Source organism: Delphinapterus leucas, chromosome 4 (genome assembly GCF_059928025.1).
Source record: "Delphinapterus leucas isolate spDelLeu-1000000601 "Yukka" chromosome 4, BTC_Dleu_Yukka2, whole genome shotgun sequence".
Taxonomy (NCBI): domain Eukaryota; kingdom Metazoa; phylum Chordata; class Mammalia; order Artiodactyla; family Monodontidae; genus Delphinapterus; species Delphinapterus leucas.
The window spans coordinates 49,043,663-49,068,504 of NC_143132.1; the positions used below are offsets into that span (position 1 = coordinate 49,043,663).

At 38.3% G+C, this 24,842-nt stretch overlaps 1 protein-coding gene and 1 pseudogene across 30 annotated transcripts in view; one reads left to right on the top strand and one right to left on the bottom strand.

The window, feature by feature from the left end:
- Positions 1-24,842, bottom strand: part of SENP7 (SUMO specific peptidase 7) — a 172,213-nt gene that overhangs the window by 97,459 nt on the left and 49,912 nt on the right. For all 30 annotated transcript variants that reach the window (XM_089910473.1, XM_089910472.1, XM_089910468.1 and 27 more), the window contains one exon: positions 2,381-2,478. In XM_089910473.1, coding sequence (XP_089766599.1) covers positions 2,381-2,478 — 98 coding nt within the window. The remainder of the gene's footprint in view (positions 1-2,380; positions 2,479-24,842) is intronic.
- LOC111184103 (large ribosomal subunit protein uL23 pseudogene) lies at positions 12,934-14,568 on the top strand (annotated as a pseudogene).

Consider the following 24,842-nt stretch of genomic DNA (forward strand, 5'->3'; position numbering starts at 1 on the left):
TTCCAAGCAATCTACTAAAAATTTCTAGAACAGGACAAACAGGGTCACAGTATATAAATCAGGGTCAACATATATAAATAAATGGGATTTCTACACACTAGTAATGAACCATCTAAAACTAAAATTAAGAAAACATTTCCATTCACAACAGCATCAAAAAGAAAATACTTGGGAATAAATTTAACAATAAATGTCCAAGACACACTGAAAGTTACAAAACACTGTTGAAAGAAATTGAATAAGACCTAAATAAATGGAAAGATATATTCATGAATCAGAAGATTTAATTTGTTAAGACAGCAATACTCCCCAAATTGGTCTACAGATTCAACACATCCTCCATCAAAATCGTTGTTGGCTGTTTTGCTCAAAATGACCAACTGATTCTAAAACTCAGTTGAAAATGCAAGGAACCCAGAACAACCAAAACAATCTTGAAAAGGGACTTCCCTGGCAGCCCAGTGGTTAAGACTCCACGCTTCCACTGCAGGCGGCATGAGTTTGATCCCTGGTCGGGGAACTAACATCCTGCATGCCACACAGTGCGGCCAGAAAATTTTTTTTTAAAAATCTTGAAAAATATTATGAAGTTGGAAGACTCACATTTCCCAATTTCAAAACTTACCACCAAGTTGCAATAATACAGTGTACAGCACACAGCGGTACTGACGTAAAAACAGACATATACATCAATGGACTAGAATTCCAAATCCAGAAATAAACACTTACATTAATGTCAACTGATTTTCAACAAAGGTACCAAGAAAAATTCGTACCTCTTCAACAAATGTTGCTGGGACAACTGCATATTCACAAACAAAAATATAAATTTGGATGCCTATCTCATGCCATACCCAAAATTAATTCAAAATGGATAAAATACCTAAATCTAAGAGCTAGAACTATAAAACCCTTAGACGAAAACACAAGAGTAAATCATCATGCCCTCAGATTAGGCAATAGTTCCTTAGATATGACAACAAAAGCACAACAACAAAAGAAAAATAGATAAATGGGATTTGATCGAAGAGAAAAAAACTTTCGTGCTTCAAAGGACACCATCAAGAAAGTGAAAAGCTGAGTGAGAGAAAATATTTCCAAATCATATATCTAATAAGGACCTGTATCCAGAATATATAAAGAACTCTTACAACTCAACAATAAAAAGATAAACACCACAATTTTTAAACAATTTTTAAAAGGATCTAAACAGACATTTCTCCAAAGAAGATGTACAAATGACCAACAGGCATATAAAAAGACACTCAATGTCATTAGGAAATATGTACCAAAACCACAATGAGTTTATCATTTCACACCCACTAGGACAACTATGGAAAGAAGGAAGGAAGGGAAGGAGGGATGGAAAATAAGTATTGATAAGGATATGGAGTCACCGATATGCTTATTTCCTAAGGACAATTCACTTGAAAGGTGAGAATTCAGACTAAACAGCTTACAGAGCGCTCTGACATAAAATCAAGAATTCCAGTTAGGACTTCCCTGGCGGCACAGTGGTTAAGAATCCGCCTGTCAAATGCAGGGGACATGGGTTCGAGCCCTGGTCTGGGAAGATCCCACATGCCGCGGAGCAACTAAGCCCGTGTGCCACAACTACTGCCTGTGCTCTAGAGCCCACGAGCCACAACTACTGAGCCCATGTGCTGCAACTACTGAAGCCTGCGTGCCTAGAGCCTGTGCTCTGCAACGAGAAGCCCACACACCACAACGAAGAGTAGTCCCTGCTCACTGCAACTAGAGAAGCCCGTGCACAGCAGCAAAGACCCAATGCAGCCAAAAATAAAATAAAAAATAAATAAACTTATAAAAAAAAAACTCCAATTAGTCTTCTCATTTGTGCAAACTCCCAATAATTGTAATTTTTAACTTTGTTACTGTCACTTTTTATTCATTCACTATTCTTAAAAAGATAATATCCTTTTGCAAAATAACAACTTTTTAAGCATTTACTGATGTCCAATACTAAAATTTAGCTCCGATTTCCTGCTGGTAATAATTGTAATTTGAATCCCATAGATATTTAATTCCAGCATATCCATTATTCATTAATACTATGACTTTAAGACCAGAGTTGCTAAATGGAGGACAAAAGGTGAATCCAGCATCTTAACGAGTCTATATGTAACTCTTGCTTTATTAGCTAAAGCTTTCAAGATGTTACAAACATACAAAAACAAGGAGTTAAGATGAATTAGAATCACAGAAAGAGCTTAGAAGGAACAGTAGAGGTCACTGAACTCAATCACTGTATTTTAAAAGTTGTGGAAATTTGAGAACCAAAAAGGTTAAATGAATCATTCATGGTCACACTATACATAGTATAAGCCCATCCTATATCACACACATACATGTATCTTACCTTTCTGCTGATGTCTTAGAAGTGACAGGACGCCCACGTACACCTTTTTTACTTTTATGGTCTACAGAGAGGACCTTATTTCTTAGGCTCCTTTTCCACTAAGAAAAAAAAATGGAATTTGGAGTTTCAATAATAAATATAGCAATATGACAATTAAGAGGCACTTAAATTTTCTTTTTATTTAGAAATTCAAGATAAACAGCCAAAGTCATAACAGTTCACAGAGGGGGAAAACTGCAATCTACAAAACACCTGGCATCTTTTGCTAATGAGGATATAAAAGTCCAATAAATTACAGAAAAAAGACATTTATGGACTTCCCTGGCGGTCCAGTGGTTAAGACTCTACATTCCACTGCAAGTAGTGCAGGTTCAATCCCTGGCTGGGGAACTAAGATCCCACATGCCACGCAGCCGAAACATAAATAAATAGATAAAAAAATAAATAAAGGGTCTGGACTTAATTCGTTAAAAAAAGAAAAAGAGGGCTTCCCTAGTGGCGCAGTGGTTGAGAGTCCGCCTGCCAATGCAGGGGACACGGGTTCGTGCCCCGGTCCGGGAAGATCCCACATGCTGCGGAGCGGCTGGGCCCATGAGCCATGGCCGCTGAGCCTGCGCGTCCGGAGCCTGTGCTCCGCAACGGGAAAGGCCACAACAGTGAGAGGCCCGCATACTGCAAAAAAAAAAAAAGAAATGAAATGAAAAAGAAAAAAGACATTTAAAAATGTAAAGGTAATTTTAGTCAGGAAATAGACATTTTAAGACTCAAAAGCTTACATCACTATGAAAAATGGTGAATGTGTTGAAAGGAAATAAAAATAATTACATGCCAAGTTAAACAGAGTCTGTGATTCTGAAGTAACTGCATTTATAAACAATTGGAAGGGATTACAACTGATTCCCTATGAACTGCTGCATGGAAAAAGTTTAGGGAAGAGTCAGATATCTTACTAACAGTGTTTAGATTTAATCCAACTACAAACAAAGTTAAAGTTGATTTAGTTAATATAGAAACAGGACTTCCCTGGTGGCGCAATGGTTAAGAATCCGCCTGCCAATGCAGGGAACACGGGTTCAATCCCTGGTCTGGGAAGATCCCACATGCCACGGAGCAACTAAGCCCATGAGCCACAACTACTGAGCCTGCACTCTAGAGCCTGCGAGCCACAACTACTGAGCCTGCGCACACAACTACTGAAGCCCACACGTCCTAGAGCCTGCACACCCCAACTACTGAGCCCTCATGCTGCAACTACTAAAGTCCATGTAACTAGAACCTGTGCTCCACAACAAAAGAAGCCACCGCAATGAGAAGCCCACACATCACAACAAAGAGTAGCCCCCGCTCATCACAGCTAGAAAAAGCCTGCACGCAGCAGAGACCCAATGCAGCCAAAATTTAAAAATTTTTAAATATATATAAACAGCGTGGGGACTTCCCTGGTGGCGCAGTGGTTAAGAATCCGCCTGCCAATGCAGGGGACACGGGTTCGAGCCCTGGTCCAGGAAGATCCCACATGCCGCAGAGCAACTAAGCCCATGCACCACAACTACGGAGCCTGTGCTGTAGAGCCTGTGAGCCACAAATACTGAAGCCCACGTGCCTAGAGCCTGTGCTCCGCAACAAGAGAAGCCACCGCAATGAGAAGCTCGCACACCTCAATGAAGAGCAGCCCCAGCTCACCGCAACTAGAAAGCCCGCATGCAACAAAGAAGACCCAATGCAACCATAAATAAATAAATAAAATTTATTTATTTATTTTTAAAAAGAGAAACAGTGTGAATCTGGGCAAATAAATTACTTCTCTATGCGTTAGTTTCCTTACGTAATAATGGTTACTATCTCACAAGGATATATGATGATTATATAAGTTTAAAATACTGTCTTCCTTCCTAAATAGACATTTCTCCAAAGAAGACATACAAATGGCCAAAAAGCACCACAACAAAGAGCAGCCCTGCTCGCCGCAACTAGAGAAAGCCCACGTGCAGCAACGAAGTCCCAACGCAACCAAAAAAAAACAAATTATTTTTTTTAAGAAGTCTACAAATAACAAATGCTGGAGAGGGTGTGGAGAAAAGGGAACCCTCTTAACACTATTGGTGGGAATGTAAATTGGTGTGGCCACTATGGATAACACTATGAAGGTTCCTTAAAAAACTAAAAATAGAGTTGCCATATGATTAGCAATCCCTCTCCTGGGCATATATCCAGAGAAAACTGTAATTCAAAAAAATACATGCACTCCAATGTTCACAGCAACACTATTTACAATGGCCAAGACATGGAAGCAACCTAAATGTCTATTGACAGATGAATGGATAAAGAAGGTGTGTGTGTGTATGTGTGTGTGTGTGTGTACATATATATATATATATATATATATATATAGTGGAATATTACTCAGCCATGAAAAAGAATAATGCCATTTGCAGCAACATGGATAGACCCAGAGATTATATTAAGTGAAGTAAGTCAGAAAGAGGAAGACAAATACCATATATCATTTATATGTGGAATCTAAAATATGACACAAATGAACTTACTTATGAAACAGAAACAGACTCAGAGATATAGAAAACAAACTTATGGTTACCAAAGAGGAAAGGGGGTAGAGGAGGGATAAATTAGGAGTTTGGGATTAGCAGAAACAAACTAATACATATAAAATAAACAACAGGGTCCTACTGTATAGCACAGACAACTATATTCAATATCCTGTAATAAACCATAATGGAAAAGAATATGTATACATATGTATAACTGAATCACTTTTCTGTACACCTGAAACTAACACAACAATGTAAATCAACTATAGCTAAAATATACTGTCTTCCTCAAAGAGATATTTGTACACCTATGTTCATAGCAGCATTTTTCACAATAGCTACAAGGTGGAAACAACTCAAGTGTCCCATCAATAATAACACCAATAATAATGAAATGTGTCATATACATACAATGAAATATTACTCAGCCTTAAAAAGTAAGGAAATTCTGACACACGCTACAACACGCTAATACATGGAAACTAACCAGAGAATGAAGGAAAATAAAGCAGAAAAATACATTACAAATGAAAGAACAAGATAAAACCTCAGAAAAAAACACCTTACTGACTGGAAATAAGTGATCTACCTGATAAATAGTTCAAAAAATTAGTCATGAACTTTGACAACTATGAGATAATAAAAAATATTTATATTGGTCTCTGGCCCCAGTTCCTACACAGAGCTCCTAAAACCCTTGTAATTCCCTTGGTGATAGGAACATCTTTTGCTATAATATCTGGTTTTTAACCCCAATCCCTGACACAGGGCTCCTAAAACCCTCACAATTTCCTGGGTGATAGATTTGCCTTTTGTATTAATGAAGCGACTCTGGGTGAGATCGTGGATGGCTCCTGGATAGGGGCTAGTCACCAGAAAGACCAAGCCAATATTACAAGCTTGGAATTCTCATCTTTGCCCCACCATTCTCTAGAGAGGGGAGAGGGACTGGAAACAGAATTAATTATTGGTCTTCCCTATGTGAGCAAATCTCCATTACAATCTCAAAAATATTATATGAGGTTCAAAGAGCTTTGAGGTTGCTAAACACATCCATATACCCAGAAGGTGACACACCCCAACTCCACAGGGACAGAAGCTCCTGCACTCAGGACCCTACCAGACCTTGCCCTATGTATCTATTCATTTGGCTATTCATCTGTATCCTTTATCATGTCCTTAAATAAACTGGTAAATGTAAATAAGTGTTTCTCTGAGTTCTGTGAACTGCTCTAGCATAAATTAATCAAACCTGAGGAGAGAGTCATGGGAATCTCAGATTTATAGCCAGCTGGTCAGAAGCACAGGTGACAACCTGGAATTGTGATTGTCATCTGAAGTGGGGTGGGAGCAGTCTTGGGACTGAGCCCACAACCTGTGAGATCTGAAACCATCTCCAGGTAGATAGTGTCGGAATTGAGATAAATTGTAGGACACCCAGCTCATGTCCCAGAGGATTGCTTGGTGGGGGAAAACCCACAAACATATGGTGTGAGAAGTGTTGTGAAAATGATAGTAGTATGAGAGTAAAGGAGAAACGTGGGAGGAAGATGCGTTTTTCCCAACGCAATGACATTAGGTTAAGTGAAATAAGCCAGTAACAAAAAGACAAATACTCTATGATTCAAGTTATAGGAAGTATCTAGAGTTCACAGAGATAGAAAACAGTAGAATTTTGGTTGCCAGGGTATGGGAGAGGGGGAAATGGAGAGTTATTGTTTAATGGGTAAAGTGTTGTGGTTTTGCAAGATGTAAAGAATTCTGGAGATAAACGGTGGTGATGGTTGCACAACAATGCGAATATACTAAATGCCAGTGAACTGTACCATTAAAAATGGTTAAGATGATAAATTTTATGCTATGTGTGTTTTACCATAATTGGAAATACATTTTAAAAAATTAAAAAAAAAATTTAAGTAATGAAAAACAAAATAAAACACTGTCTTAACCATGATAGCCCTCAATAAACACTGTCATTTTTATTCTCCAGGCATTATTATCTCATTATCACCACAGCCCTACATGGTATAAAACTTATCACTTTATAAGTGGGAAGTGAAGCTCAGAGAATAAACTTCACCAGTTAACCCAAGTCTGCCTGACATAAAAGCCTATGCTCCTTCCAATGCTGTAATTCTAAATTACACAAATTCTCAGAAATCCTTCCTATCAAGATATCAACCTAAACACATTGTCACTCCCATTTCACTACAAAATGTAAATGTATCAATATAACTAGATTAAAAATACATTTTTCCTCCATTTTCAGTATCACTGTCTTAGTTCTGCCTCTTACTTCTGACCTGGACTCTTGCAATGTTCTCCTAATGGGATTCCCTGCAAATGGTCTCTTCTCCCCCCCAGTCCAGCAGCCACTCCGTCAAGAAAGTTAAATCTTTCAAAAATGCAAATCTGATGTCATTCTCTTGTTTAAATTCCTAAGTATTCCCCACTACCTAAGGAAGAAAAAGAAAAAAACTGAGTTCTCTTTCTCACTTCTGCTTCCTATGAATCTTCTTCTATTCCGACAACACTAAACTATATGTAGCTCCCTGAAAGTGCATGCCATTCAGATCCTTTGACATCTTTCTGTACATGTTTCCTCTTACTAGAATGTGCTTTGCCCTCCCCAATTCTCCTTGTCCATTAAGTCCCAGATCAACACCACCTATGAAGCCTTCCTCACTCTCTAGAAAAGTAAATCAGTATCTCTGCTCTAACACTATTTTACATACCTCTATTACTGATAAGAGTTCTCACAATGAATTACATTATTTGTTTACATCAAACTGCAACCAGGACTGGGAATAATTTAGCTCACAAGCTAGACTCTCAGAACTACTGGTTAACTAGTTTTCCACAACTGTTTCACTAATCTCACAGTAAATGCAGCTTTCACATTTTTTGTTACCAATTTTTTTTCTACCCTACTAATAATGTTGTAATTAGGTTTTACCTATATTTGCAAAATGATGAGTACTAGTCTTTGAGTCTCATATTCTGTACAGAAAAGAAACATAATTCCCACCAAAGAGGGGGGAAAAGAATGAGAACTTTTAAACTATTACAAAAAATGAAACAAACACAATGAGACAAAATGAAGATATCTTTAATAGGAGAGGAGGGGAATTGATTAAAATTTTATTAACTCTAAATAACAGTAAGATGTTTCAATGCCCATCTCCAATCCTACCACAGCCAAGGGTAATCTGGAGTGTATCTATAGACATTATCAAAGGAAAACAAAAATTCACTTAGACTTTGATAAATTGTTTCTTATATTTAATATCACACTACAATGTTTTTTCTTTCCAAAGTTGGATTAGAATTGCAGCCTGGATAATAATTTGTATTTTTCAGAGATACAATTTTTCACTTAGTCTATGAACCTATATACATGCTATCGCTGAAAAAAAATCAGATAACAAAGAATTCTCCCACAATCTGATTATGAATGAGAATTTATTCATATACATATTTTGAAAGCTATCTGATCACAAATAGGAAGGCTGAAATAGTATGAATAGTTGTAATTTAAATATGAAAAAACTTATAGAAGAATAAAAGACTTTGCTTAGAGACAAGACCAAATCATTTAGTTACCTGATTTTGAAGCTCTCATTCTAGCAGGGACATCAAAATAAAATACTATGATAATTAAAACCAAATGTTCAATAGGAACTTGACTAAAATTTTTCTTGGACAAATCAACTCTTCACCCATTCTAAGTGGTGCAGTGTTCACAGTCTCAACTGAGTACTTCCTTACATACTAAAAATGAACCAGATCTGCAACCTGAAGAAAATATCAGCTTTGCTTACAACTACTTATCCATGTCACAGCCTACTGTAATAAAGATGGATGATGACTTTCCAACCAATTGAGATTATTGGTCAGGATTTAACTTTTATATCAGAATTTCAATTCTATTGACTCTTCATCTAATTTCCAAATTAGCAACATGTAATGTCAACAGTGAAAACACTTATCAGAAAACATAAGCTGAAATTATTTGGTAACCAACATCTACTGAACAGCTGGATAAATTGGTGAGGTGCAGGGAGAGAGGCTATCTGGGGAATCCTGTATTCTCTTCAACAAGTTTTCCCTGATGGTAACACCTTGCATAACTGCACAGCAATATCATCACCAGGAAAGTGACATTGAAACAATCCATGACCTTATTAAGATTTCACCTGTTTTACATGCACATACTTGTGTGTGTGTGTTTGTATGCGTGCATTTAGTCCTAGGCGATTTTATCACATGTGCTCATCTCTGTGACTACAACCAAACTCAAGATATAGAACAGCTGTGTCGTAAAGATCCTTTCTGCTACCCTTTTATAAACACATCTGCCACCCTCCCCTTCCACTAACCCCCTACCCTACAGTATCAAATCATTTAGTTACCTAATTTTGAAGCTCTCATTCTAGCAGGGATTTCCTAGAGTTTTCATAGACATTCAAATGAACATTTAAGAAGAAAATAAAGTGAATTCTACACAACCTATTCCATTAACTAGAAATAAACAATTCCCAATTCAATCTATAAAGCAAACATTATACTGATACCAAATCAATATAATGACAGTACAAGAAAACTAAAGACCAATATCCCTGATAAGTACAGACAAAAATACTCAACAAAAATCAGCAGATCAAAACCAGCAATATATAAAAAGAACAATACAGCATGACTAATTAGGGCTTATCCTAGGACAGAACGGTGGTTTAATATTTGAAAATCAAATCAATCTACGATTTAAAAAAGAAAAAAGGCCCTACTCTACATTGTATACAATAAACTCACTTAAATATAAAGACACAAACAGATTAAAAGTAAAGGGATGAAGAAAGATACACCATTCTAAGAGATCAAAAGACAGAGTAGCTACATTAATTTCAGACTGAGATTTCAGAGGAAAAAACAGTATCAAATTTGGGGATATAGAGATAAAGAGGAATATTACATAATGATAGAGTGGTCAATTTGCCAAAAGAACATAATAATCCTTAATGTATATATGCCCAACACCAAAATACATAAGGCAAAAACTGATAGAAATATTGATACAAGGACAAATAGACATATCTACAATTATAGTTGAAGACTTCAACATCCCTCTATCAGAAACAGATCCAGCAGGCAGAAAATCAGTAAGGAAATAATTGAACTGAAAAACACCATCAGTCAACTAAATCTAATTAACATTTATAGAATACTTCATCTAAAACAGAAGAATACACATTCTTCTCAAGCACACATGCTTAGAGAGAAATTTATAGCATTGAATGCATGTATTAAAAAAGGAGACAATTCTAAAATCAATAATGCAAACTTCCAGCTTTGGAAATTAAAAAAAGAAGGGCAAATTTATTCCAAAGTAAGCAGAAGAAAAGAAATAAATAAATAAAAGAGCAGAAATCAATGAAATTGAAAAAAAAATTAATGAAATTGAAAACAAGAAATCAACAGAGAAAATCAACCAAATCAAAGGTTGGTTCTTTGAAAAAAATCAGTAAAATGGATAAACCTCTACCCAGGTTAACTAAGAAAAAAAACAGAAGAGACAGATTACTAATATCAAAAACGAAAGAGGGGCAATCAGTACTGGTCCAATGGACATTATATAGAAATAATACAGAAATGCTATGAACAACTCAATGCCCACAAATGTGAAAACTTAGATGAAAATGGACGAATATCTTGAAAGATACAATTGATCAAAACTTATGTAATCTGAATAGGCCCATATCTATTAAAGATATTGAATCAATTGAATCAATATTTAATACCTTCCAAAACAGAAAGGACTAGGCCCAGTTTGGTTCATCAGTGAATTCTACCAAACATTTAAGGAATCAATTATACAAATTCTCTGTAATTTCTTTCACAAAATAGAAGTAGAGGAACACTTCCAAACTCATTCTATGAGGCCAGCCTTTTTCTATTTTTCCTTTTGTTTATTTATTTATTTATTTATTTGGCTGCATCAGGTCTTAGCTGCAGCATGCAGGATCTTTGTTGTTGGCATGTGGAATCCTTGGTTGCAGCGCACAGGTTCTTCGTTACGGCACGCAGGCTTCTCTCTAGTTGTGATGTTCGGGCTCCAGAGTGTGCAGGCTCAGTAGTTGTGGTGCGTAGGCTCTCTAGTTGTGGCACACTGGCTCTAGAGCGCACGGGCTCAGTAGTTGCAGCGCACGGGCTTACTTGCCCCACGGCATACGGGATCTAGTTCCCTGACCAGGGATCAAAACCACGTCCCCTGCACTGGAAGGTAGATTCTTAACCACCAGACCACCAGGGAAGTCCCGAGGCCAGCCTTAATACCAAAACCAGAAAAATACATTACAAAAAAAGAAAACTACACAATATCTCTTATGAACATAGGTGCAAATATTCTCAACAGAATCAAATTCAACAAAGTATAAAAAGAATCATATATCATAAACAAGTGAGACTTATTTCAAATAAGCAATGATGGTTAGGCATTTGAAAAATCCATTAATGTCAACAAGCCAAAGAAGAAATATGAAATGGTCATATCAATAGATGTGGAAAAAGCATCTGACAAAACCCAAAAGCCATTTATGATTTTTTTTAACTCTCAGAAAACTAGGAATAGAGGGGAATATTTTTAATTTGATTATCTACAACAAACCTACAGCCAACATCATACTTAATGGCGAGAAACCATATGCTTTGACGCTAAGATTGAGAACAAGCAAGAATGCTCCCTCTCATCACTCCTATTCAACCTCATACAGGAAGTCCTAGATAATGCAATGAGACAAGAAAAGGAAATAAAAGGGATACAGATTGGGAAGGAAAAAATAAAACCTTTATTTGAGATGACATAATTGTCTATGTAGGAAATCCCAGAGATGAATTTGAAAAAAAAGAAAAAAGAAAAAAAGTCCTTGAACTAATAAGCAATTATAGCAACAGTGCAGGACAAGATGAATATACAAAAATTAACTGCTTTCTTACATGAAGGTAAAGAACTATTAAAATTTGAAATTAAAAACACAATACCACTTACATTAGCACTGAAAAACTTAAATACTTATGTACAAATCTTTAAAAATGTGTAAAATCTATATGAAAAGAACTATAAAACTCCAATGAAAGATATCAAAGATCTAAATAAATAGATATTCCATGCACATGAATAGGAAGACTCAATACTGTCAAGGTGTCAGTTCTTCCCAACTTGATCTACAGAATCACAATTCCAATCAGTATCACAGCAAGTTATTTTGTGGATTTCGACAGACTGATTTGAAATTTTAAATAGAAAGATGAAAGACCCAGAATAGCCAATACAATATTAAAGAACAAGCTCAGAGAACTGATACTCCCACCTTAAAGACTTACTATAAAGCTACAGTAACCAAGACAGCATGGTATGGACAAAAAAACAGACAAATAGATCAATAAAACAGAATAGACAGCTGAGAAAAGGATCCACACAATGTAATCAATTAATTTCTAACAAAGGAACAATGGCAATTCAATGGAGAAAGGCTAATCTTCAACAAATGACACTAAAAGAACTGGCCACTCGTGTATGAAGAAATAAACAGAGACACAAATCTTATATCTTTCACAAAAATTAACTGAAAATGGATCACAGATCTAAATGTAAATTGCAAAACTATAAAATTCCTAAAAGATAACATAAGAGATAATCTAGGTGACCTTCAGTTGAACAATTACTCCTTAGATATAATACCTAAAGCACAATCCATGAAGGAAAAATTGAAATTTGGGCTTCATTAAAATTAAAACTGCTCTGTGAAAGATACTGTTAAAAGAATGAAAAGTTAAGATACAGACTAGAAAAAACTCTTTGCAAAACACATATGTGATAAAGGACTGGTACCCAAAATATACAATAACTCTTAAAACTAAAAAACAAGAAAACAAACAATTTTTAAAATGAGGGAATTCCCTGGTGATCCACTGGTTAGGACTCGATGCTTTCACCACTGTGGGCCCGGGTTCAATCCCTTGTTGGGGAACTAAGATCCCACAAGCCATGCAGCACAGCCAAAAAGAAAAAGTGAGCCAAAAATGGGAACACACACTTCACCAAAGAAGATACACAGATGACAAATATGCATATGAAAAGAAGCTCACCAAAACATGTCATCAGGGAATTACAAGGTAAAACAAAGAGATACTACTACATACCTATTAGAGTGGCTAAAACCCAAAACACTGACTACCCCAAATGTTGGCCAGGATGTGGAATAACAGGAAATCTCATTAGTTGCTGGTGGAAATGCAAAATGGTACAACCATTTTGGAAGACGCTTTGGCAATTTCTAACAAAACTAAACATACTCTTAACAAACAATCTAGCAACTGCACTCCTTAGTATTTACCCAAATAAGCTGGAAACTTCTGTCCACACAAAAATCTGCACATTAATGTTTAGTGCAGCTTTATTCATAATTGCGAAAACTTTAAAGTAACCAAGATGTCTTTCAATAGATGATAAAGAAAATGTGGTACACCCACATAATGGAGTATCATTCAGCAATAAAAACAAATGACATTGGGGGAGTCTGTGAATGTGTAGGGGCAGGGGATATATGGGACCTGTCTGTATTTTCTGCTCAATTTTGTTGTGAACCTAAAGTTACTCTAAAAAATAGTCTTTCTAAAAAAAAAAAAATTTTTTTTAAAGAACCGAGCTATCAAGCCACAAAAAGACACTTTGATAAACATAAAAGCATACAGCTAAGTGAAAGAAGCCAATCTGAAAAGGCTGTATGATTCCAAGTATATGACAATATGATTTAAAAATATATATACGGGGACTTCCCTGATGGCACAGTCATTAAGAATCCACCTGCCAATGCAGGGGACACAGGTTCGAGCCCGGGTCCGGGAAGATCCCACGTGCCACAGAGCAACAAAGCCCATGCGCCACAACTACTGAGCCTGTGCTCTACAGCCCACGAGCCACAACTACTGAGCCTGTGAGCCACAACTACTGAAGCCCACGCACCTAGAGCCCATACTCACAAGAGAAGCCACCACAATGAGAAGCCCGCGCACCACAATGAAGAGTAGCCCCCGCTCACCACAGCTAAAAGAAAGCCCGAGCGCAGCAACGAAGACCCAACACAGCCAAAAATAAATAAATTAATAAAATTTTAAAACTATGGAGCTTTTCAGGCAGATGGCGCCAAAGGCGAAGAAAGAAGCTCCTGCACCTCCCAAAGCCCAAGCAAAAGCAAAAGCTTTGAAGGCCAAGAAAGCACTGTTGAAAGCATCCACAGCCACAAAAAAAGAAGATCTGGATGTCACCCATCTTCCAACGGCCCAAAACACTGTAGCTCAAGAGGCAACACAAATATCCTCAGAAGAGCACCCCTAGAAGAAACAAGTTTGACCACTATGCCATCATCAAGTTCTCCCTCACCACCAAGTCAGCCATGAAGAAAATAGAAAACAACAACACACTGGTGTTCATTGTGGATGGCAAGGCCAACAAACACCAAATTAAACAGGCTGTGAAGAAGCTCTGACGTTGACATGGCCTGATGGAAAGAAGAAGGCATATGTTCTACTGGCTCCTGACTATGATGCGTTGGAGTAGCCAACAGAATTGGGATCGTCTAAACTGAGTCCAGCTAGCTAATTCAAAATATAAAAGTTTTCATTGTAAATAAAAAAACTATAGAGATATTAAAAAGATCAGTGGAGCACAAGAAATTTTTTTTTTTTTTTTTTTGTGGTACGCGGGCCTCTCACTGTTGTGGCCTCTCCCATTGCAGAGCACAGGCTCTGGACGCGCAGGCTCAGCAGCCATGGCTCACGGGTCCAGCCACTCCGCGGCATGTGGGATCTTCCCGGACTGGGGCACGAACCCGTGTCCCCTGCATCAGCAGGCGGACTCTCAACCGCTGCGCCACCAGGGAAGCCCAAGAAATTTTTAGAACAGTGCAATTATTCTGAATTACACTGTAATAGTGGATACATGTCATCACACATTTCTCAAAACACATAGAATATACTATACAAAAAGTGAACCCTAATATAAACTACGGACTTCAGTTAATAATATAACAGAGGTGTTCCAGTTCACAATGATAATGTAGGTAGTGTCCTGAATTCACTTCCTCCCATCGACACACCAAATCTACAGCTACATACAGAACTCCCTCTGAAAGAAATCCAGAAACTAGCTGAGCAACTCTTATCACACAAATGAGAAAAAACCCACATCAAAACTGGTAGGAGGGGGCTTCCCTGGTTGTGCAGTGGTTGAGAGTCCGCCTGCCGATGCAGGGGACACGGGTTCGTGCCCCGGTCCGGGAAGATCCCACATGCCGCGGAGCGGCTAGGCCCATGAGCCATGGCCGCTGAACCTGCGCGTCTGGAGCCTGTGCTCCGCAACAGGAGAGGCCACGGCAGTGAGAGGCCCGCGTACCGCAAAAGGGGGGAAAAAAAAAACTGGTAGGAGAGGCTGAGACATAATCTCTCCATAAACACCATCCCCAGCAGATCAGAACACAGCCAGAAAGGAACTCACAACTCCCAGCTTTTTCCTAGGGAGCAATGGGTTTGCACCCCACATTTAGCGCCCCAACTTTTAAGATTATCACCAAGGAGATAGGCCCCCAAAACATTTAGCTTTAAAAGGCAACAGAACTTGCATCTAAATATAAGACCCATAAGGCTTTGGCATACTAAGACACAGTTCTTAAAAGGCTCACATGGATTCACCATGGCTAACCCTCCAAGACCCAGAATAGAGGCAGCAGACTAAAATGCACCCAGTCTTTCTATAAAAGAGGCCTATTTGTTTATCTCAAAACCTGCAGTATGAAGGGCAGGCTTCTAATTTAATACGCATCCCAGGTCCAACTGCAACTCTCTCCAGAGACCACGGAGGCAGGTAGGCACCATCTCTGAGCTCTCCCTCTACCTCCAGGTTGCCCTTAACTCCCAAAAAGGAGCTTATGCACAAGACTGGCACACCACTTTTTGCAGCTGCTGCCCAGGGTATACCCCTTAATCACCTGGCTCTGGTGGCCAATGGGGCATATGCTTGTAGGTCCCACAGGACTAAACCTAAGAGCAGAACAGTTTTTAACCAGCTATCCCCCCAGGTTACAGCACAGAGCAAACAAACAGAAACACCTGTCTGCCAGTCTTACTCTGAAAGAGGTATAGCTGTGTACTTTTTCTTTTCAGCTGCGTTGGGTCTTTGTTGCTGCACACGGGCTTTTTTCTCTAGTTGCAGCGAGCAGGGGCTTCTCCTTGTTGCAGTGCATGGGCTTCTCACTGCAGTGGCTTCTCTTTGTTGAGCATGGGCTCAGTAGTTGTGGCTCGCGGGCTCTAGAGTGCAGGCTCAGGAGTTGTGGTGCACAGGCCTAGTTGCTCCACGGCATGTGGGATCCTCCGGGACCAGGGCTCGAACCTGTGTCCCCTGCATTGGCAGGCGGATTCTTAACTACTGTGCCACCAGGGAAGTCCCTAGCTGTGTACTTTAAAAGCTGCTGCCTGGGGGACTGGCTTCCAATCAGCCTGCATCTAGGTGCTAAGATCCTCTCCCTTGGGATACGGACAGGTCTTGTCACACTCAACTACTGGAAGCCACTATAAACAAAGAAGACTGCTTGGACAATCACAGAGGTCTAAGAAACAACCAAGAGTTAGGACAGGATTAAAGGATAAGGTTCAGGTCCTATATAAGATCAGTCTTTCAAGACTGAGAGAGGTGGCTGTTTTATCTAATACATGGAAACTAACCAGAGAATGAAGGAAAATAAAGCAGAAAAATACATTACAAATGAAAGAACAAGATAAAACCTCAGAAAAAAACACCTTACTGACTGGAAATAAGTGATCTACCTGATAAATAGTTTAAAAAATTAGTCATAAAGATGCTCACCAAAGTCAAAAGACCAATGCGTAAACAAAATGAAAATTTCAACAAAAAGAAAGAAAATATAAGTAAGTACCAAACAAATCACAAAACTGAAGAATATTAATGATTGAACTGAAAAATTCAAGAGAGAGATCAACAGTGAACTAGATGACGTGAAAGAAAGGATCAGTGAACTCGAAGACAGGGCAGTAGAATTCATCCAATCAAAGGATCAAAAAAAGAATAAAAAGAGTGAGCATATACTAAGGGACTTATAAGACAACATAAAGGAGAACAATATTCACATAATAGGAGTACCAAAAAGAGAAGGGGGGGTAGAAAACTTATTTAAAGAAACACTGGTTGAGGGCTTCCCTGGTGACACAGTGGTTGAGAGTCCGCCTGCCGATGCAGGGGACATGGGTTCGTGCCCCGGTCTGGGAAGATCTCACATGCCACGGAGCAGCTAGGCCCGTGAGCCATGGTCGCTGAGCCTGCGCATCTGGAGCCTGTGCTCCACAACGGGAGAGGCCCGCATACCGCAAAAAAAAAAAAAAAAGCATCTTGATTAGTTGCTAATAAAACTCTTTAAAAAAAAAAAAAGGAAAAGAAATACTGGTTGAAAATTTCCCTAACCTGCGGAAGGAAACCAACATCCACAGTCAGGAAGCCCAGAAAGTTCCAAATTAGATGCATCTATAGAGAGCCACACCAAGGCACATTATAATTAAATTGTAAAACGTTAAAGACGAGGAGACAATCTAAAAAGCAACAAGAGGGCTTCCCTGGTGGTGCAGTGGTTGAGAGCCCACCTGCCGATGCAGGGGACGCGGGTTCGTGCCCCGGTCCGGGAAGATCCCGCATGCTGCGGAGCGGCTGGGCCCGTGAGCCATGGCCGCTGAGCCTGCGCGTCCCGAGCCTGTGCTCCGCAACGAGAGAGGCCACAACAGTGAGAGGCCCGCATACCATAAAAAAATAAATAAATAAAAATAAATAAATAAATAAAAAGCAACAAGAGAAAAAACAACTTCTTATATACAAGGGAACCCCCATAAGACTATCAGCAGATTTTTCAGCAGAAACTTTACAGGCCAGAAGGGAGTGTCTCAATATATTCAAAGTGCTGAAAGAAAAAAAAACTGCCAACCAAGGACACTCTACCCAGCAAAGTTGTCCTCCAGGACTGAAGGAGAGATAAAGAGCTCCAGACAAGCAAAAGGTAAAGTTCCAGAGAAGCACCACTAGACCTGCCACACATGAAATGTTGAAGGGTTTTCCTTAAGCCAAAAAAGGAACTAATTAGTTACAAGAAAACATATGAAAGTATAAATCAGAGTGGAAATAAGTGACTAGAGAGTGAAGTGATAATAGGAAAGATCAATGAAACTAAGCTGTTTTTTGAAAAGATAACCCAAAAATGGCCTTTAGCTAGGCACAACAAGCAAAAAGGAGAGAGAACTCACAAAACAAAAACATCAAAAATTAGAGGAGATATTACTACTGATCACAGAACTATAAAAGATCATAAGAGACTACTATGAATTATATGCCAACAAATTGGACAACCTATAAGAAATGAATAAATTTCTAGAAACATAACCTACTAAGACTGAATCATGAAGAAAGAGAAAATATGAACAGAACAATTACTAGTAACAAGACTGAATCAGTAATCAAAAACTTCCCAACAAACAGAAGTCCAGGACCAGATGGAGTCCATGGTGAAGCCTATCAAACATTTAGAGAAGAATTATTACTAATCCTTCTCAAACTCTTTCAAAAAACAGAGGAGGAGGAAACACTCCCGAACTCATTTTATGAGGCCATCATTACCCTAATACCAAAACCAGACAAGGACACTACAAGAGAATTACAGGCCAATATCCCTGATGAACACAGATGCAAAAATCCTCAACAAAATATTAGCAAACTAAATTCAACAATACATTAAAAGGTTCACACATCATGAACAAGTCAGATTTATTCCAGGGATTCAAAAATGCTTCAACATCCACAAATCAATCTATGTGATACATCACATTCATCAAATGAATGATGAAATCATATCATCATATCAATAGACACAGAAAAAGCATTTGGCAAAATTCAACATCCATTCACCATAAAAACTCTCAACAAGGCAGGTATAGAGGGAATGTACCTCAATTATGTATGACAGGACACGTATAACAGGCCCACATCTCATGTCATACTCAACAGTAAAAAGCTGAAAGCTTTTCCTCTAAGATCAGGAACAAAACAAAGATGGCCATGCTCACCACTTTTATTCAACAGAGTACTAGAAGTCCTAGCCAGAGCAATTAGGCAAGAAAAAGAAATAAAAAGTATCCAAATTCGAAAAAAAGTAAAACTGTCTCTATTTGCAGATGACAAGATATCATACATAGAAAACCCTAAAGATCACACCAAAAAAACTGTTACAACTAATCAACGAATTCAGTACAGTTGCAAGATACAAAATCAACATACAAAAAAACAATTGCATTTCTACACACTTACAATAAACTACCTGAAAGAGAAATTAAGAAAGCAGTCCCATTTACAACTGCAGTAAAAAGAATAAAATATCTAGGAATAAACAACCCATACACTGAAAACTGTAAGACACTGATGAAAGAAATTGAAGAGATACAAATAAATGGCAACATATGCCATACTCATGGACAGGAAGAATTAATAATGATAAAATGGCCATACTACCCAAAGCAACTTACAGATTCATGCAATCCCTATCAACATTCCAACAGTATTTTTCACAGAAATGGAAAAAAACAATCTTAAAATTTGTTTGGAACCACAAAAGACCCTGAATAGCCAAAGCAATCTTAAGAAGAACAAAGTTGAAGACACCACACGCCCTGATTTCAAACTACATTACAAAGCTATAGTAATCAAAACAGTATGGTACTGCCATAAAAACACATAAATAGATCAACTGAACAGACTAGAGAGCCCAGAAATAAATCTACACATATATAGTCAATTAATTTATGATAAATAACACTAGAATATACAGTTGGGAAAAGAGAGTCTCTTCAATAAATTATGCTGGGAACACTGAACAGCCATATGCAAAAGAATGAAACAGGATGACTATCTTACACCATACACAAAAATCAATTCAAAATGGACTGACTGACTTGAACATAAAACCTGAAACTATAGAACTCCTAAAAGATAACATAAAGGGTAAGTGCCTTGATATCAGTGTCTTAACAATGATTTTTTGGATTTGACACCTAGGCAAAGGCAATAAAAACAAAATAAACAAGTGAGACTACATCAACCTAGAAATGTCTGCACAGCAAAGGAAACCATCAACAATATGAAAAACCAATCTACAGAATTGGAGAAATTATTTCTGAAACATATAACTGACAGGAGGCTAACATCCAAAATATATAAAGAACTCATACAACTCAATAGCAAAAACAAAAGATCTAATTTAAAAATCGACAGATCTGAATAGAAATTTTTCCAAAGAAGACATACATATGGCCAACAGGTACATGAAAAGGGGCTCAACATCACTAAACACCATGGAAATGCAAATCAAAACCACAATGAACTACCTCCTCACACCTGGTAGAATGGCCATTATCAAAAAGACAAGACATAAAAAGAGGATGCAAGGATGAGGAGAGGGACTTCCCTGGTGGTCCAGTGGTTAAGAATCCACCTTCTGGGACTTCCCTGGTGGCGCAGTGGTTAAGAATCCGCCTGCTAATGCAGGGGACATGAATTCAATCACTGGTCCAGGAAGATCCCACATGCCGCGGAGCAAGTAAGCCCGTGCGCCACAACTACTGACTCTGCACTCTAGAGCCCACGAGCCACAACTACTGCAGCCCGGGTGCCTAGAGCCCATGCTCCACAACAATAGAAGCCACCACAATGAGAAACCTGCCCACTGCAACAATGAGTAGCCCCCGCTAGCCACAACTAGAGAAAAAAGCCCACACGCAGCAATGAAGACCCAATGCAGCCATAAATAAATAAATATATAAATTTATAAATTTATTTAAAAAAAAGAATCCACCTTCCAATGCAGGGAATGCAGGTTCAATCCCTGGTCAGGGAGCTAAGACCCTACATGCTGCAGGACAGCTAAGCCTGTGCACCGCAACTAATGAGCACGCATGCTCTGGAACCCGCGTGCCACAAGAGAGCCCACGTGCTACAACTACTGAGCCCGCGTGCTCTAGAGCCCATGCGCCACAACTAGAGAAGCCCATGTGCTGCAACAGAAGATACCGCGTGCCACAACTAAGACCTGACACAGCCAAATAAATAAATATTTAAAAAGAAAAAAAAGGATGAGGAGAAAATGGAACCCTCGTGCACTGCTTGCAGGAATGTAAACTGGTAGAGACATTATGGAAAATACTATGGAGGTTCCTCAAAAAAATTTTTAAAAACCACCATATGATTCAGCAATTCCATTTCCACTTCTGGGTATTTTTCCTTAGAAAACAAAATCACTACCTGAAAAAAAAATTATCGACAACTCCATGTTCACTGCAATATTATTTACAATAGCCAGGATGTGTAAACAATCTAAGTGTCCATCAATGGATGAATGGATAAACAAAATGTGGTATGTGTACATATATATATACACACACATATATACACACACACACACACTTTAATGGAATGTTATTCAACCATAAAAAAAGAAGGAACTCTTGCCATTAGCAATAACATGGGTAGACTGTCAGGGCATCATACTACGTGAAATAAGTCAAACAGAGAAAAACAAATACTGTACGATCTCACTTACATGTGGAATTTTTTTTGAATCTTAATTCATTGATACAGAGAATAGATTTGTGGTTGCCAGAGGCAGGGGTTGAGAGCTGGAGGAAATGAGTGAAGGTGGCCAAAAGGTACAAATTTCCAGTTATAAGTCCTGGGGACATAATGTACAGCATGGCGAATTAGTTAACAAAGCTATACTATACATTTGAAACCTGCTAAGAGAGTAGATCTTCAAAGTCTCATCATAAGAAAAAAAAACTGTAACTATGTATGGTAATGTATGTTAACTAAACTTACTGTGGCAATAATTTCTCAAATTAAATATGTATCAATCATTATGGCTTTCAGAGATGGTGAAGCTGGGGAGCTCCCAGCTGGGAGAAGGACATCAGATCTCACTGTCCTCCCAGTCTTTCAACCCTCCTCCAAAGCCCCTAGATAAAATGGCTCGATCCCCAAAATAAATAAATAAATAAATATCATCATGTTGTACACCTAAAACTAATACAGTGTTACATGTCAATTACATCTCAATATTAAAAAAATGTATCAGTATTTGGCTCACCAACTGTAACAAATGTACCACATTAATGAAAGATGTTAATAATAAGGGAACTGTGTGTGAGCATAGGGAAGGGCAGAATGAATATATGGGTACTGTTTGTACTATCCCTTCAATTTTTTGGTAAACCTGAAACAACTCTAAAAAATAGTCTATTATTTTAAAAAATAAGCAAACTGACAGCACCAAGTATTGGTAAAGTTACAGAGCATCCAGAAGTCCCATACATTGCTGGTGGGAATGTAAAATGGTATTCTGGAAATCAGTTTGGCAGTTAAACATACACTTACATATGATTCAGGAATCCCACTCCTAGATATTTTCCCTAGAGAAATTTAAAAACTTCTGCTCACAAAAAAGACCTGTATACAAATATGTATAGCATCTTTATTCCTAACTGCCAAAAACTGGAAACAACCCATATGTCCTTCAGTGGTTAATGTGGGAATGGTTAAACAAACTATTGATATATACAACATCGATGAATCTCAGTGTCATTATACTACATGAAAAAGCCACTCTCAAAACATTAAAAAATTACATACTCCATGATTGCATTCATGTGACATTCTGGAAAATACAGAACTACAGGTAGAGAAAACAACAATGTTACCATGGGTTAGGGATGGGGATAGGGAGTAACTACAAAGGGGACAGCACCAGGGAATTTTTTGGAGTGATAGAACTGTACGGTATCTTCACTGTGATGATAGTCATATGAGTCTATACAGATCTTGTAACTCATAGGACTGTACACCAAGAAAAAAACGATAAATAAATACAAATACACACACACACACACACACACACACACACACCCCTCTATAACGGTGGTGGCTGCAAAAATGTATACCTTTGTCAAAATTCAGAGAACACTTAAAATGGATTAATTTAATTATATGTAAATTAATTGCCAATAAAATATATTTTTAAAAGGGCAAAAAATTTGAACAGACACTTCACAAAAAAAGAAAACATATAACAGCTAATCAACATATGAAAATATTTTAACACCATTAGTCACCAGGGCAAAGCAAATTAAAACCAATTAAAAACAATCCCAAAAGTCCATCAACAGAAGAATTAGATTAATAAATTGTGTTATACTCATATAACAGAATATTACTTAGCAGTAAAAAGAAACAAACTGGGCTTTCCTGGCGGCACAGTGGTTAAGAATCTTCCTGCCAATGCAGGGGTCATGAGTTCGAGCCTGGTCCGGGCACCACTACTACTGAGCCTGCACTCTAGAGCCCACAAGCCACAACTACTGAGCCCACATGCCACAACTACTGAAGCCCGCGTGCCTAGAGTCTGCAACAAGAGAAGCCACCATGATGAGAAGCCCACGCACCACAACAAAGAGTACCCCCTGCTCACAGCAACTGCTGATAGACAGAAAACAGGAATGAGTTTCAACAACGTTTTACTAAGCAAAAGAAGGCAAACACAAAAGAGTATACACTATACGAGTAGGCAAAACTATCTTACAGATATAGAAATCAGAAAATTGGTTGTCAGGAACAGGGTGGGAATAGGGACAGCGGGCAAAGAGAAGATACAATGGTAAGGGGCATAAGGAAACTTTCAAGGCTCACGACAATGCTCTATTTCACTGAGATATTGGTTGCATATGTTACATTAGTCAAAGCTCATCCAATTACACACCTAAGATCTGTGCAGCCTGCTTTATATAATTGTATCTCAGTTGATATCAAAAATAAACAAGTAAGTTAAAATTCTGCTGAAGATAGCATAATCTGAAGATTATGGAGAGTGGTATTTATCCCTTTTTATTTCATTGAAACCTACAGCGTGTGGGAGAAACAACAAAGCAAGATTTTGGTACTGCCTCAAACCCTACAAACTATGAAGCACACTTAACAAATACCGTTAAGTCTAAAGCAACATGGGAGCAAGGTAAAGCTGACACATTTGCCACTTCAAATCTCAAACAGGATGTAGATTTCCCAAAAGTTAAGTATCACTATCCTAAGGAACACGTGCAACTAGAGTGGGAAACTGGTCATAGGAAAAGAAAATATGTCTCTGAGGAGGCCTTGTTTCACTCAGTGGGTACAGAGAAATAGTAGAAAATAAGCCATTACTTCTCAGGAAAAGGAGACTGCTGAAATGAAAAGGAGTTAAGGAAAGATTATATAACATAGAGTTATGTTATATAACTACATTATATAACATAACATAGTTAAGGCAGATTATATAACATAGAGACTTAATACCTGAAGAGCTCTCTGGGGACTTCCCTGGTGGCACAGTGGTTAACAATCCGACTGCCAATGCAGGGGACATGGGTTCAAGCCTGGTCCGGGAAGGTCCCACATGCCACAGAGCAACTACTAAGTCCGTGTGCAACAACTACTGAGCCTGCGCTCTAGAGCCCACAAACCACAACTACTGAGCCCTCATGCCACAACTATTGAAGCCCACATGCCTAGAGCCTGTGCTCCGCAACAAGAAAAGCCACTGCAGTGAGAAGCACACGCACCACAACGAAGAGTAGCCCCCACTCACCGCAACTGGAGAAAGCCTGTGCGTAGCAACGAAGACCCAACGCAGCCAAAAATAAATAAATAAAATAAATAAATTTATTTCTTAAAAAAGAGCTCTCTGGTGATCCACATCTGCCTCTTGAAGGCCAAATACTAAAGAAAGATT